Source organism: Taudactylus pleione, unplaced genomic scaffold (assembly GCF_031769625.1).
Source record: "Taudactylus pleione unplaced genomic scaffold, aTauple2 ptg000278l, whole genome shotgun sequence".
Taxonomy (NCBI): domain Eukaryota; kingdom Metazoa; phylum Chordata; class Amphibia; order Anura; family Myobatrachidae; genus Taudactylus; species Taudactylus pleione.
This window is the reverse complement of record NW_028284680.1, coordinates 5,588,820-5,605,147: the sequence shown is the minus strand read 5'-3', so window position 1 is coordinate 5,605,147 and position 16,328 is coordinate 5,588,820. Positions and strand designations below refer to the sequence as shown.

The 16,328-nt window shown below is 44.8% G+C and overlaps 1 protein-coding gene across 2 annotated transcripts in view; it reads left to right on the top strand.

The window, feature by feature from the left end:
* ROBO3 (roundabout guidance receptor 3) overlaps positions 1–16,328 on the top strand; it is a 384,819-nt gene that overhangs the window by 37,056 nt on the left and 331,435 nt on the right. Inside the window, exon 1 of one of the 2 annotated variants that reach the window (XM_088481799.1) lies at positions 5,443–5,583. The exons of the other annotated variant lie outside the window; for it this stretch is intronic. Within the exon in view, the coding sequence (XP_088337925.1) occupies positions 5,550–5,583 (34 nt within the window). The 5' untranslated portion in view covers positions 5,443–5,549. Of the gene's footprint in view, positions 1–5,442; positions 5,584–16,328 lie in introns of those variants that run through there. 2 annotated transcript variants of the gene reach the window in all.

Here is a 16,328-nt window from a genome sequence, read left to right as displayed (position 1 = left end):
ATCCTCTTTGTAAAATCGAATGGATGTTATAGGTGATTAGGATTAACAGGCAATTGGACAACAAGATGAGGGTAGATAAATTAACTAAGACCTAAGGGCCTGATTCAGAGCCGCTCGTAAGCGGCAGTACGCTCGTTCCGAGCAATGTTCGCACATCTGCACATGGGTACGGTTTATAATACGCATGCGCGAACCAGTCAGTGCGGCCGAAAATCGTTTGTTCGCTATATAGCGAATGCCTGCTACTTTGAGTGACAGAAGGAGGCGTATGTGGGTGGTAACGGGGGAAGGTGCTTTAAAACGGGGAGTGGAATTAAGAACGCAGGCGTGCTTAAAGGTCAAAACGGGCGTTTTATGGGTGTGCATAATTAAAACAGCAGCGTCATTGACCACGTCACCTGGTTGTTTTATAGTCAGAACTGCTCGCAATATAGTGGTAGGAAAAACCAACCACAAGAATAGCGAGCAGTTCATACGCTGATTGATGTACTCGATTAATCTAATAAATAGCGGACATGACGTAGGATGCGAGCGGCCAGGGGGCGTATTTTTCAAATAAACATCCGCTTGTTTTGTTCGCTCGTTCAGACATGGAGGCGTCAACAGACCGCAAAGAGCGAACGGTTCATTTGAATAGCCACCTCCTTTTTCTGAACGAGCGAGCGCTAATTGCGTCCGGCTCTGAATCGGGCCCTAAGTCCATAGCATCACAGGGAGGTCAGGTGTCACATCAGTAAGGGGCCTCATTTCTTAAGTTGATTCCACCAAAACGGCAGTTTCCACATTCTTTAAGTAACTAGCCTATTATACAAGACTGAACGCAGGTACTCCATATTGAGGAATAAATATGTTCAAAAGTCAAAAGAATGGTCAAATTCCAAACAAGAGCCAGAGACAGGTGCGACACAGCAAGCAGAGGTTGGGAATGGCCATACAAGATAACGGTAGTGACACATCCAGGCACAGAGCCTCGCCTAATAATGGATTGCCAGCTCTGCGGTTTGTGTCGGAGTTTCGGCATCAGTGCCTTATTCTGTGCACTTCTGCGTAGGAATTTACATGTACCGTATATTAGCTGCTCAGATTGTCACGTGGACCCCACCCAACCAGGCAATGGTTGGTAAGTGCTGAATGCGTTGGCACCCAAGATGTAGGACCCTGATAGCGATCTAGACCACTTTTCAGTTTCAGTTCAAGTTCAGTTTAGAGAATGAAAACTTGACCAAATGAATAAGAGAGATCACCGCACTCAGGGCCTGATTCAGAGCCGGACGCTCTGACCAGAGCGCTCGCTCTGAATCAGGGCCGGCCTACCTAAAATTGGAGCGGCCTCTTGGACGCTCGCATAGCTGTGGGTTACCACCCACAGCTTATGCGAGCGTCCATGATGATGGTCGCGATGGTCAAGACCATCGCGACCATCGGGCTTGCAAAGAGACCCTTGCGGTAGGGTCTCGTTGCCGCAAGCCCTGGAGTGATTTTGGCTCTATCAGAGCCAAAAACACTCCCACTGACATCACTAGTGATGTCAGTGGGGCCGGACCCAGACTGAAGGCGTTCCCATGGGAACGCCTCCGTCTGGGCAGCCACGCCCCCGGCACGCCCACCAAAGGGGGAGTGCTGTCAATCACCATCGACAGCACGCCCCCTTTGGTGCGAGACCCCGAGCGATGGCTTCCCCGGGTCTTGCGCATGTGCACGACGGAGCTCCCTCCATCGTGCGCATGCGCACTTGGGCACCAGCGGGTCTGAATGAGACCCTCAGTGACATTTTCCATGTTGTAGATCGGAGCAGGATTATTGCGGAGGAAGTGAGACGACACAACGTTTCAGGGTTGTGGATAGATCCCTTCAGTAAATGTTCCCTGACGTTTCATTTACTACCCACGTCAGTGGCGTATCTACAATGGGTGCAGTGTGTGCAGGGCACACGGGCCCCCGAGTCCAGGGGGGCCCCACACGCACCACTCTGCACCCATATTATTTTAAACTGAACTGTCTGTGGTCCCGCGGCAGATGTCAGCGCCGCCGTGGCCATTTTTCCAGGTGTTCTGCGCATGCGTAGTAGACTCTGGGCACACTCTAGTGCCCGGAGTCTGCTAATGCTCCGGTGGCTGGCCAGCCACGTCAGTCGGCTGCTGGCCACCGGGAAGAGAGGAGGAGGCCCCGCACGGGTAGTGCACACGGGCCCCTTCCTCTCTTAAGACGCCCCTGACCCACGTGGACATTGATTGGTAATAGTAATCAGCCATATGACACCATGTAAAAACCTCCAGTACTTTCCTTATGCCCGCTAACAGCCTTCTATATGGTCCTATTAACCAAAATATTATTTTGGGGGGGGTCCGGGATGGTCTCCCCACTTTTTCATACACTTCTCCCAAGTCGCATGCTGTAGGGAATTTGCGCCCCCTCACTGTGAGTAGTGCGAGTTGGCCTTTCTGACTGGATTCTCGGGAGCCAGCATTCGTGCAGACAAACTCGCACTTGCAAACTTGCTCCTAATTGAATTGACCCCATTGCATGTGTCTTCCATAGATAATCCTGCTTTAACATAGTTTGTGAAATAGTATATTCTCTTATTTCTAAGTCATTCACCTGCTGAGTGTTTGGTTCATGGACTATGATTGTCCCCTTCAAGCAATACTATTTAATCATTGGATACATTTATTGTTAAGCTTGTTTTGTATTTTGTGCTGTAAAGGCAAATGTAAAGCACTCTGAGGACCTCATTCAGAGCCGCTCGCAAAATGCAAGCGCTCGCGCTGAATGAGGGCAGCCACATCTGTAAAAAGAGCCGGCCGCTCGCTAAGCTGTGGGTGACCACCCACAGCTTTAGCGAGCGGCCAGGTTGATGGTCGCGATGGTAAAGACCATCGCGACCATCGGGTTTGCGACGACCCGCTTGCGAGCGCTCAGGCGCTTGCGAGTGGGTCTGAATGAAACCCTGAGTCCTTTAGGAGAAAAGTGCTATATAAATAACAGTATTATTATAATTATTATATAATATAATGCAACATAGTACTGTCTCTCTTATGACCAGAGGGAAACAAACTCGATGGCAGAAAAACATCGGAAATAATTATAGATACCACTTTAAATTGCCTCAATAAAGACCAGTAAAATTAAGTATAATAAATAATAAATATAAATATATATATATAAAATTGTTATATCATGCAAAGCTTAAAATTAAAAAACATCAAACAAAACTATTCCTTTTAATGTAATATAGACAGTATACATTGATAAGCCACAAGCAGAGATACTGAGATCTGTATAAAGATTATGGGCTCTATTTATTAACATTATTTTTACTAAAATAAAGTGAAAAAGGGTCTTTTCACACCCCTTTCACATTATTTTAGTTTTCAGAATAAATACAGTGACAAGGTGCCGCGCATGCGCCGACCGACCGCCGCTACACCCCCCGCGACTCAGGTAAGTTTTTATTTTTTTCACTTTTTTTTTAGCAGAGATCAGCTTGCGGTCTGTTTAGACCACACAGCTGATCACTGGGACCGACTCCCGGCTCTGCTCTCCCCGTTAGAGCAGAGCAGGAGGCCGGTAACTGGGAGAGACCCTGGATAACGCCACCTCCAGGTGGCGTTATTATCACAGGGCTTCCCCCGGTATTTTTTCACAATTTATTTTTAGTAAATCCTAGGCAGATCACATTTCCCATTACAATTATGGGATAATTAGGGGTTGGAGGAGAATTTTTTACGAATTCTCCTCCAATTGCACTTAAGTAAATTTAGGTGAAACTAAAATAATGTGAAAAGACCCTTTTTCACTTTATTTTAGTAAAAATAATGTTAATAAATAGAGCCCTAAATGAGCTATTACATATAGGACCTCATTCAGAGCCGCTCGCAAAATGCGAGCGCTCACTCTGAATGAGGGCGGCCGCTTCTCTGTAATGAGTCGGCCTCCTGGCCGCTCGCTAAGCTGTGGGTGGCCACCCACAGCTTTAACGAGCGGCCAGGTTGATGGTCGCGATGGTCAAGACCATCGCGACCATCGGGGCTTGCGACGAGACCTTTGTGGTAGGGTCTCATCTGCCGCAAGCCCCAGTGAGCTTTCGGCTCTAATAGAGCCGGAAGCTCAGCACTGACATCACGAGTGATGTCAGTGGGGCCGCCCCCAAACGGCAGGCGTTCTTTCGGGAACGCCTGCGTTTGGCCAGCCACCCCCTCACCCCGCCTACAAAACGGTGTGAGCTGTCGATCACCATCGACAGCCGCCCCTTTTGTAGTGAGCCCCGGAGCAAGAAAATTTCTCTCTCGCTCTGGGGATTGCGCACGTGCAGTGCACAGGGCCTCAACATCGACGCACTTGCGAGCGCTCAGCGCTTGTGAGCGGGTCTGAATGAGACCCACAGTATAAAGCAAGCCGTGAATAAACACAATTATTAGCAGCAATATATAGGATTGTTCCTATATTAGGGAGCAGCAGCAGTGATGAGTCTGCTTAGTAAGCAAGGGCCAGTTACTGTTATTAGCACTAAGTACATTTCTGTTGTTTCATAGATAGTTATATACGATACCATATGAAATGAACCTCGGTACTCATGTTCCTATTTAGCAGATTAAGGGGCCTATTTACCATTAAATATCCATGGATATTAAGTATCCCCCAGATGTTTTATGGAGGGATCGCAGCAGATATCTCCTTTCGGAGCTCCTGTCCCTGTGGGTGCTATTTAATGCATCTGGGCGCTGTCATCGCATAGTGCAATGCAATCATGGGCACTAATATCACACCCAGACCGCAGTAATTATGCCATTATTGATAAATGGGCCCCTAAATATTCACCAGGTTGTAATCTGGATGGCTAGTGTCTCAATGAAGGGCTTATATATGGTGTAGGGTCAGGCTGGGCTGAGGGGCATGGTGCCGTCTTCCCCCCAAGCCAGCAAAATTTTAGTAATTCAGGGCCGCTCCGTACTCTAATATGTAGGGATGGACATCGACCATCGATGATTTGTACTCATCGATGGTTTATGTCTGATGTCATATGCTTTTACCATCGATGGTGAAGAACCAGATGGTTTCCCTCCATCGATGGTAAAGCATAACCATTTTTTTTTTCTTTTGCAAGCTGCCGAGACACTGAGAATAGCTCCGCCCCCGACAGCCGCAAAGCCCCATCCCCGGTTCTGATTGGCACATGGGCCAGTCAGTTAAAGAACATGGATGACCATTGGCTGGTGAAACCATTGATGGTCATCCATTGCATAGTTGGTCACCATCGATGGCCACTTGAAAAAATGCCATCAATGGTAACTACACCAATGTGGCCATCCCTACTAATATGTGTAAAGTGAACCTGCACTGGCTAACAGAAAATGGCTGCCCCCATAGCAGGCTTCAAAAAGATGGCCACCGTCGACCAATAGGGAGCCAGGTTTTCTTTCCCAGGAACCCAAGGGGCTGGAGTGGAGACTGAGTTGAAATAAGGTGCGGGCTTGTCAGGGGGGTTTGTCAGGACACCTGATGCCCATGTCTTACCCAGATTAACCACTGCTGCCTGTAAAGGAAGAGGGATGTTACATTCTGCTGGGACCACACTGACAGCAGGTAAGATAGCACTGAGCACACTAGTCCACAGGTTCCCAAACTCGGTCCTCAGGACCCCATACAGTGCATGTTTTCCAGGTCTCCTCACAGAATCACAAGTGAGATAATTATCTCCACCAGTGGAACTTTTAAAATGTTTCAGTGAGTAATGACTACACCTGTGCACCTACTGGGTGACCTGTGCAGCATTGGGCACGCCATAGTACTGTGCAGCACTGGGCACACCACCATACCCCGTCTGTCAGGCTGCACGGCAGATCTAGTGCCTGTGTCGGGCTGCACGGCAGATCTAGTGCCTGTGTCGGGCTGCACGGCAGATCTAGTGCCTGTGTCGGGCTGCACGGCAGATCTAGTGCCTGTGTCGGGCTGCACGGCAGATCTAGTGCCTGTGTCGGGCTGCACGGCAGATCTAGTGCCTGTGTCGGGCTGCACGGCAGATCTAGTGCCTCTGTCGGGCTGCACGGCAGATCTAGTGCCTCTGTCGGGCTGCACGGCAGATCTAGTGCCTGTGTCGGGCTGCACAGCAGACATGATATATCTTGTGTGCACACACGAGCTGACACATTTAACAATATATTGGGGTCTATGTACTTAAGGGGCCTCTCCATTAGCAGATAAATTTGAACGATGACCGATGCAAACTCCCGCGGCAGTTTATAAGCGGTGAACGACGAACGATATTTTTTATGAAAATTCATAGAAACGTAAAAAAAATCCGCTCCCTGAATGATGTCATGCAATATCGGTCGTCGTTTGCAAAAATCTGTCATGTACATGCCAGATATCTGTCACCGCAGCCCCAGGAATTTTCAAGGGATAAATCTTTTGTCTTTCACCGTGAGAGAAAGATCTGCTAATGGATAGGCCCCTTAAGCCTTGGAGAGAGATAAAGTACCAACCAATCAGCTCCTAACTGTCACTCTACAGGCTGTGTTTGAAAAATGACAGGAGCTGACTGGTTGGTACTTTATCTCCATCCACTTTAACTCCATCTCTCTCCAAGGGGTATATTTACTGAAGTGTGGGTTTTTAGAAGCGGAGATGGTGCCCATAGCAACCAATCTGATTCTAGCTACAGGTTGAGTCTCCCATATCCAAATATTCCGAAATATGAAATATTCCGAAATACGGAATAATTTTGGCATGACTGAGATAATGAAACCTTTGATTTTTGATGGTTCAATGTACACAAAGTTTGTCTAAGGCACAAAATTATTACAAATATTGTATAAAATTACCTTCAGGCTTTGTGTATAAGGTGTATATGAAACATAAATGAATTTCATTTCTGTACACAAACTTTGCTTGAACCACAAAATTATTGAATATATTGTATAAAATTACTTGCATTCTGTGTGTATATTTGGGTCCCATTCCCAATATATTTCATTATGGTATACAATTATTCCAAAATACGGAATATTCTGTTATCCAAAATACCCCTGGTCCCAAGCATTTTGGATATGGGAGACTCAACCTGTATTATCTTCTAGTAGGTGCTAGATAATTGATAAGTAGAATCTGATTGGTTGCTATGGGCAACATCTCCACTTCTAAAAACCTGCACTTTAGTAATTATACCTCCAAGGCTTAGTACATAGACCTCGTAGTTTGTTGGCTGTAGGAAGGATATACTGTATGTATCCAGCTTTTCTGTGGTTCGGCCATTGTGCTCTGAGTGTAATGTTCATTGTAACCCCTAGCAGCAGAACATGTGTACAGAATAATAATTACCTGTAAGATATGAGCCGGGCTCTGTGAGAGCATGGATTATATGTAACGGGGCAGTATGTGGTGGTTATTGTATATTGCTTTATATTTTTCACGTCACCAGAATAGTATCTGTCAGACAGGGCTAGTCGGTGATGTATTTGACTACAGTTTTTAATTTTTTTTCATGTATTTCATTACACATTGAAATCGCATCTCCGATAAAACAACTATTTTGCCGTTGCCGTGCGCTGGTAGAAAAGCCAGGGCCACGTGATTGCATTTGCCCCACAGGCTAAAAGTTGCCAGTCAGCCCCTGTGTAGGGTTCTCTCCGTGCCGGGTTCCTGGGACGAGCGATATGAGGTTACTTGGCGTGCCGAGTGAAGCCAGCACACTACAGGGAACTCCTGAAGCCGGTGCAGATCAGGGCTCCGTATCCCCAGCAGCGCCAAAAGCAGGAAGAGGTTTCAACAAGCACATCGAAAGTCCGCCACCATTGAGGATACATCGACCATTGGAAACAATGGACCTCATTCAGAGCCGCTCGCAAGCGCATAGCTTGAAATTCACTTGCTCCGGGGCTCGCTACAAACGGGGCGGCTGTCGATGTTGATCGACAGCTCGTCCCGTTTTGCAGGCGGGTCGGTGGGGTGGCTAGCCAAACGAAGGCGTTCCCGAAGGAAAGCCTGCTGTTTGGGGGCGGCCCTACTGACATCACGAGTGATGACATCACGAGTGATGTCAGTGGTGAGCTTCTAGCTCTATTAGAGCTGGAAGCTCACTGGGGCTTGCAGCAGACGAGACCCTACCACAAGGGTCTCGTCGCAAGCCCGATGGTCGGGACTATCGCGACCATCACCTGGCCGCTCGCTAAAGCTGCAGATGGTCAAAAAACGCCCTTCAGACCTACGAGCTGGTCTGAATGAGGGCCAATGTTCGATGTCTATCTCTATGATCCATTAAACATAGCCCTGCCATTGGCTAACACTATCTGCTTCCTCTCGTTACCATAACAGTAGCGTTGGACTGCTCAGTAGATGGAGCTTGAGAAGCTATAGGAGGTGATAAATTGTCTCATGAACATCAGCCTTTGAATCATTTTGCAGTGGGGCCCACATATGTCTGCTTACATCCCTCCTCTCCATCTTCTCCTCCTGGGCTGTTGGTCTTGGAGGCACCACAAGCAGCATGACGGTGGTGAATGTCTGATGGCGTGTGGGGTATCCGGCATAGGACACTTATCGCTGGAGGGAAAAGGGGTACGGGGTGTAATTCTCCTGTTCTCTGTGTCACCGGCCTCCTCGGAGTATTGGCACAGTGTGTATCTGAGAAGACTTGTATGAATGTTTGTGATGCTGATAATCGTGGAGCAGATCTGACGCGTTCTGCTGTAGATAAATATTCCCACATAAGGTTCTGTATCACCCTGTATAATGTATGCAGTCATTAGTGATATAAAGTGTGAATGCTACAAGACTCCCCTCATTATTCTTCTCATTAATATGGGGAGGCCGGTGTCGTCTTCCGCCATGCGATCACTTTGGCTGAAGATGGCCTCCCCTGGGGTACAGGGCAGAGTTTCTCAGCCTCATTTCCTAGTCAAGATTGGTGAAGGATTAACAGGAACTGGACTGAAAATGAGCGTAAATGTTAAGCTCTCCGGCTGCATATAAATCAGGCCGGTGTTAGGACGTGCGCCTCGGCATAACAAACACGTTACTGGGTGTCGCTGAGTGTGGGGCGTTCAAAACTCGCATATACTGTAACTACAGCGACAGCCGACTTGTTGCTTCATAGTCCAGATTCATATTCCGAACATCTGTCCTATAATGAAGCTTTGTGCTTATATATATACATACACACAGAATGCCTTATGCCCTAAACATTGTACACTATACAGAATGCCTTATGCACTATACATTATACACTATTCACTATACAGAATGCCTTATGCCATATACATTGTACACTATTCACTATACAGAATGCCTTATGCACTATACATTGTACACTATTCACTATACAGAATGCCTTATGCACTATACATTGTACACTATTCACTATACAGAATGCCTTATACCCTATACATTGTACACTATGCACTATACAGAATGCCTTATGCCCTATACATTGTACACTATTCACTATACAGAATGCCTTATACCCTATACATTGTACACTATGCACTATACAGAATGCCTTATGCCCTATACATTGTACACTATGCACTATACAGAATGCCTTATGCCCTAAACATTGTACACTATGCACTATACAGAATGCCTTATGCCCTATACATTGTACACTATGCACTATACAGAATGCCTTATGCTCCAAACATTGTACACTATACAGAATGGCTTATGCACTATACATTGTACTCTATGCACTATACAGAATGCCTTATGCACTAAACATTGTACGCTATGCACTATACAGAATGCCTTATGCCCTATACATTGTACACTATGCACTATACATTGTACACTATGTACTATGCAGAATGCCTTATGCACTATACATTGTACACTATGCACTATACAGAATGGCTTATGCCCTAAACATTGTACACTATACAGAATGGCTTAAGCCCTAAACATTGTACACTATGCACTATACACAATGGCTTGTGCACTATACATTGTACACTATGCACTATACACAATGGCTTATGCACTATACATTGTACACTATACAGAACGGCTTATGCACTATATATTATACACTATGCATTATACAGAATACCTTATGCCCTAAACATTGTACACTATGCACTATACAGAATGCCTTATGCCCTATACATTGTACACTATACAGAATGGCTTATGCACTATACATTGTACACTATGCACTATACAGAATGGCTTATGCCCTAAACATTGTACACTATGCACTATACAGAATGCCTTATACCCTATACATTGTACACTATGCACTATACAGAATGGCTTATGCCCTAAACATTGTACACTATGCACTATACAGAATGCCTTATGCACTATACATTGTACACTATGCACTATACAGAATGGCTTATGCCCTAAACATTGTACACTATACAGAATGCCTTATGCACTATACATTGTACACTATGCACTATACAGAATGGCTTATGCACTATACATTGTACACTATACAGAACGGCTTATGCACTATATATTATACACTATGCATTATACAGAATACCTTATGCCCTAAACATTGTACACTATACAGAATGCCTTATGCCATAAACATTGTACACTATGCACTATACAGAATGCCTTATGCACTATACATTGTACACTATGCACTATACAGAATGCCTTATGCCCTATACATTGTACACTATGCACTATACAGAATGCCTTATGCCCCAAACATTGTACACTATACAGAATGGCTTATGCACTATACATTGTACTCTATGCACTATACAGAATGCCTTATGCACTATACATTGTACACTATGCACTATAGAGAATGCCTTATGCCCTATACATTGTACACTATACATAATGGCTTATGCACTATACAGAATGCCTTATGCACTAAACATGTACACTATGCACTATACAGAATGCCTTATGCACTATACATTGTACACTATGCACTATACAGAATGCCTTATGCCCTAAACATTGTACACTATACAGAATGGCTTATGCCCTAAACATTGTACACTATGCACTATACAGAATGCCTTATGCCCTATACATTGTACACTATGCACTATACAGAATGGCTTATGCACTATACATTGTACACTATACAGAACGGCTTATGCACTATATATTATACACTATGCATTATACAGAATACCTTATGCCCTAAACATTGTACACTATACAGAATGCCTTATGCCATAAACATTGTACACTATGCACTATACAGAATGCCTTATGCACTAAACATTTACACTATGCACTATACAGAATGCCTTATGCACTATACATTGTACACTATGCACTATACAGAATGCCTTATGCCCCAAACATTGTACACTATGCACTATACAGAATGCCTTATGCCCTAAACATTGTACACTATACAGAATGCCTTATGCCATAAACATTGTACATTATGCACTATACAGAATGGCTTATGCACTATACAGAATGGCTTATACACTATACATTATACACTATGCACTATACAGAATGGCTTATGCACTTTACAGAATGGCCTATGCACTATACAATGTACACTATGCACTATACAGAATGCCTTCTGCACTATACATTGTACACTATGCACTATACAGAATGCCTTATGCCCTAAACATTGTACACTATGCACTATACAGAATGGCTTATGCACTTTACAGAATGGCCTATGCACTATACATTGTACACTATGCACTATACAGTGCTTTATGCACTATACATTGGACACTATGCACTATACAGTGCCTTATGCACTATACAGAATGCCTTATGCCCTAAACATTGTGCACTATGCACTATACATTGTACACTATGCACTATACATTGTACACTATGCACTATACAGAATGCCTTATGCCCTAAACATTGTGCACTATGCACTATACAGAATGGCTTATGCACTATACATTGTACACTATGCACTATACAGTGCCTTATGCACTATACATTGGACACTATGCACTATACAGAATGCCTTATGGACGATACATTGGACACTATGCACTATACAGAATGCCTTATGCACTAAACATTGTACACTATGCACTATACACAATGGCTTGTGCACTATACATTGTACACTATGCACTATACAGAATGTCTTATACCCTATACATTGTACACTATGCACTATACAGAATGCCTTATACCCTAAACATTGTACACTATGCACTATACAGAATGGCTTATACCCTATACATTGTACACTATGCACTATACAGAATGGCTTATGCACTATACATTGTACACTATGCACTATAGGGACGCGGGTCCCTATAGTTACCTGGTCGATATCGTCCAGGTTGGACTGCAACATGGGCGATGGTCATTATCATTATCAACCATCCGTGTCCACGCATTGTCCATCGTTTGGGGGTTGAAAGGGGCCCAAAAATGGACGTTATTAATGATACAACGATATGGTTATCGTTTATATCATCCTACAAAATTTGACCATGTGTATGCCCCATTAGTTTGTGTATTTAATGCAATCCTCGCTAAATAGCCTAAAGGCCCCCATACATCAGAGATTGATTGCAGCACTTTGCAGTCTATTGTATATAGAAATCTTTCCCTTTTTTAATCGATTACAGATTGCAGAATTGCCACTATCGATTGAAAAAGGGAAAGATTTTTATACACAATCGATTGCAAACTGCAAGATTGCTGCAATCAATCTCTGATGTGTGGGGGCCTTTACATGCTAATATTAATTACTGATGAGCATTTTTTTCTTTTTTATGGAAGAAAAAATGACACTGAGGTTTGTTTTTCGCTGTCTGACTTGATATTCAAGACTATTTGCTAATCCTCCTGGTGCTGAAATAATGATAGTTTTAATAATGATACAATTATGATAGTTATGATCCAGGGGCTCAAGGTACAATCGGGACAAAAGGGGTAGAAACACCGGTGATGGAACAAGCATTGTCTTGGAGTATGTGAATAACCCCTCTCTCACCTGCCCGCATAATATTTCATTCCAGGACTGAAGTGCTAAAGGATTAGAGAGGTGCAAGGGGGGAGATATCTCAGTTATAACTGTTCATCCCAGCTCAGCGGTCGGCTTCAGCACAATGAAAGACCTGGCGCTGGGAGCAGACTGAAGGCTTATTAATTAGCGACTTAATCTCCTACAGATAGGATTGTGAGAGGTGTCACTCAGACTGCCGGAAGGTGGGGGGGCTGCTGGCACGAGGCAGCAGGTAGCGAGCAAGTCAGTAACTCTGGGGGGATAACACATTTCCTTGGAAACACTGAGCACTGGGCAAATATTTGAATAATTTACCTTTCATCCTGCTCAGTTGCATCTCTCTGCCAACGAGGTCTAACGCCGGACGGCTGGTTTGGCAAATTAATAGACAGTTTAGGACAAGAGGAATATTGTGGAGTGCCAAGAGACGTACACTGCTGCGGTTTCCTTTGCCAAACGGCTCAATTTGCAGAAAACAAATAAGATATCGTTACACAGGTTTTGTTGAATAAATTGTCCCTGAACCGTTATCTTACGTGTTGCAAATTAATGAACCTCTGTATTATACTGTAAGCTAGAATGTGCTGTAACATCTCTCAAATGGGGCAATCTGATTTAGAGTACTGAACAAAATAGATGCTACATGTTGAAAAATAGCTTTACAAGAAGACTAAAGGCAAAAATATAAAGTGCAAATATAGCAAAATCATTCCTAACCCGTGCTCGCTAACCTTGCCCTGTGTAATAGCTCTGTGAGAAGATGGCACCCGCAGTACCTTCCCACCTCCTCACACCGGAATCGGTATGATTTACCGCCGGACGCTCGTCTGGCGGTTGGAATCCCGACAGCGGCTGCCCGACATGGGTGAGAATCCTGATCGTCCCTAAGGTAAGTATTCACTTACCTCCCCCCCTAAACCTAACCCTCAGGGGTGCCTAACCCTAACCTTCCCCCCAGTACCTAACTCTAATCCCCCCTTCCCCGCCGCCTAAACCTAAGTCCCCCCCGGGAGCCCTAAACCTAGCCCCCCCCCCCCCGTGTGGCTGTCCACGCTCAGCGCCCGGCATCACTTCGATCGGGGCGCCAGTCTCCCGGCGTCTGTAAAATGACGGGCGTCGAGATTTAGACGCCTGTCATTTAACCCTCGCTGGGATAAAGCAGTCGGGAAGCCGGCTGTCGGGATTAAGTCCCCCGGCTTCCCGACTGCTTACACTCACACCTGCTAGTTATTCCAACAAATAGTTCTGCATGTAAATTTAGTTTATATTAGACAATCCCTGGTTGATTAAAGCTAACATACTTCTTGTACTAGATTTGTCGTGGGATATAGGGATATAAAATACAGTACATCATTCCGTCACTAAATCCAATCCAGTAGTCTGTATGGTGCTTCCAAGTATTGTCCTAGTCTGTAAAGCCGCCATTCCACCCAACTATAGTAACACCTGGTGACTCTCGTTCTCTCTCATTAGTAGTAGTTTATCCCTGTAGTCTACAATGGGAGACCCTACCCTGTGGCGTAGAAGGAAGGTGTAATATTCCCTCCTTAATTCACTGCTCTAGATCTTGATGCTATTACTCTATCTTTAGTCTTTTTTGTTTTATCTAGAACAGGAGACGTCTCCACCTTTTAGCCCTAATGTAATCATCTAGTGTTTGTGCTGCTTGCCCTGTTATATGAAGTCACGATGGAGTCTCTGCATTACCACTAATTATGAATGCGTACTAACAGGCCATTAACAATACTTTTCTTTGCATTTATTATATGAATCCCCCATGAGAGTGTATTCCATATTTTAATTTACTGGAGTATCAGTACGAGTGCAGCAACCCAACCGCCCCCCCCCAGAAAATATGTTGCAAGTGATCCCTCCTAATCCAACAATTCATCCAATTAATTCCAGACAAATTCCACAGCAAGATAATTATCTTATAAATTAATAATTCACAGCCATGACTTTCCCTGTTACAGAATGAGGAACTGTCTGTAAACTGATGGAAATATGTGTGTGTACGGGTTGATGATGAAGCAGAGTTATTGTACTGTACACACCAGACCATGAACAGCCCAGATTCTTAACCAGTGGAGTGGTTTTTTGATGTTATATGAGGTACAGCCGTACTCACTGTTATACACACTGTGGCCCTGATTCAGAGTTGGACGCTCTGACAGAGCGCTCGCTCTGAATCAGGGCCGTCCTTCTCTTTTTTTAGAGCGGCCTCCTGGCCGCTCGCATAGCTGTGGGTGACCACCCACAGCTATAGCGAGCGGCCAAAAAGATGGTCGCGATGGTCAAGACCAGAAGACCAAGATGGTCAAGGCCAGAAGTAGTCAGAATTAAACTCCTACACAGAGCCGTACTCAGTACTTATATTGAATTGCAGGAAGCTGTAGCTGGAGCGACCCGGCATTTCAACCCTGGTCACGTAAAGGGTTGAACACGTGTTGTACCCGGCTCTTGATGCCGTGTGAACGGGTAACCCGGGTCCCAATCACTGCAGAGGAAGAGCTGGCCTACGATAAGAGTCCGTCGCAGGAAGCGGAGTCATGGCTAACACTTTGCGCCCTGGTTCGGTACCACTGCATGTACTGCCGGCCCCGCATGTGTCATATGGGGAAGACGGAGAGGGATCTGGAGGATCCTTCACCTAAAGAGTCTCCGATACTGTAGCCCATAGGCTCCTATAGGTTAGCACCATTTTTCAGATGGCGTTAGCTGGGGACCAGGCTGCTTCGTACAGCCGACAACATTGCCGCCCCCATAGAGACCTGCGGTGGCTATTTTGCTGTTGGAAATAGAGGAGATATCTGCCGCAGTCCCTCTTTCTTAAAATGATTTGCCTGTAAACCCGCCCCCCCTCCACCACCACCACTGACAATCGGCGTTTCCAAGGGGATATTCCACAAATATATATATATTTATTACATGTTACAATCTTTGATCAGGTTTTACACTTATCCTCAACGTACAAACCTCTGCTACAAGGGGCCTCATACAGATATAAACCTTTAAGTGTGGTTTCCTGATAAAGCATTTGGTATTGATATTAAATATATTGTGCCCCATGTTCTGTCACATCCAATTAGCGAGTGTACGGTTAGTGCAGGAAGCGTCCTGCGGTGATCTCTCTTACATAAAAGATCAGACGATAACGCAGGCCTAAGTCACAGATAGTACATACTTACTGATGTCTTCCATTCTAAGGTTTACATTAGAGATGTGCAATTCCATTTCACAGAAATCCGAGTTTCGTGAGTCTGTACAGATCCGAGTCGCAGTTCTAATCTCCTGAGGAGATCTGGATAAATCCGAGTCGCGTTTCTGATCTTCCAGTGGTTCGGAATTCGGATTTAAAATCCAAATTTCGGCTTTTGGATTGCGACAATTACATCATTTTTAGCTGTTTTAAAAA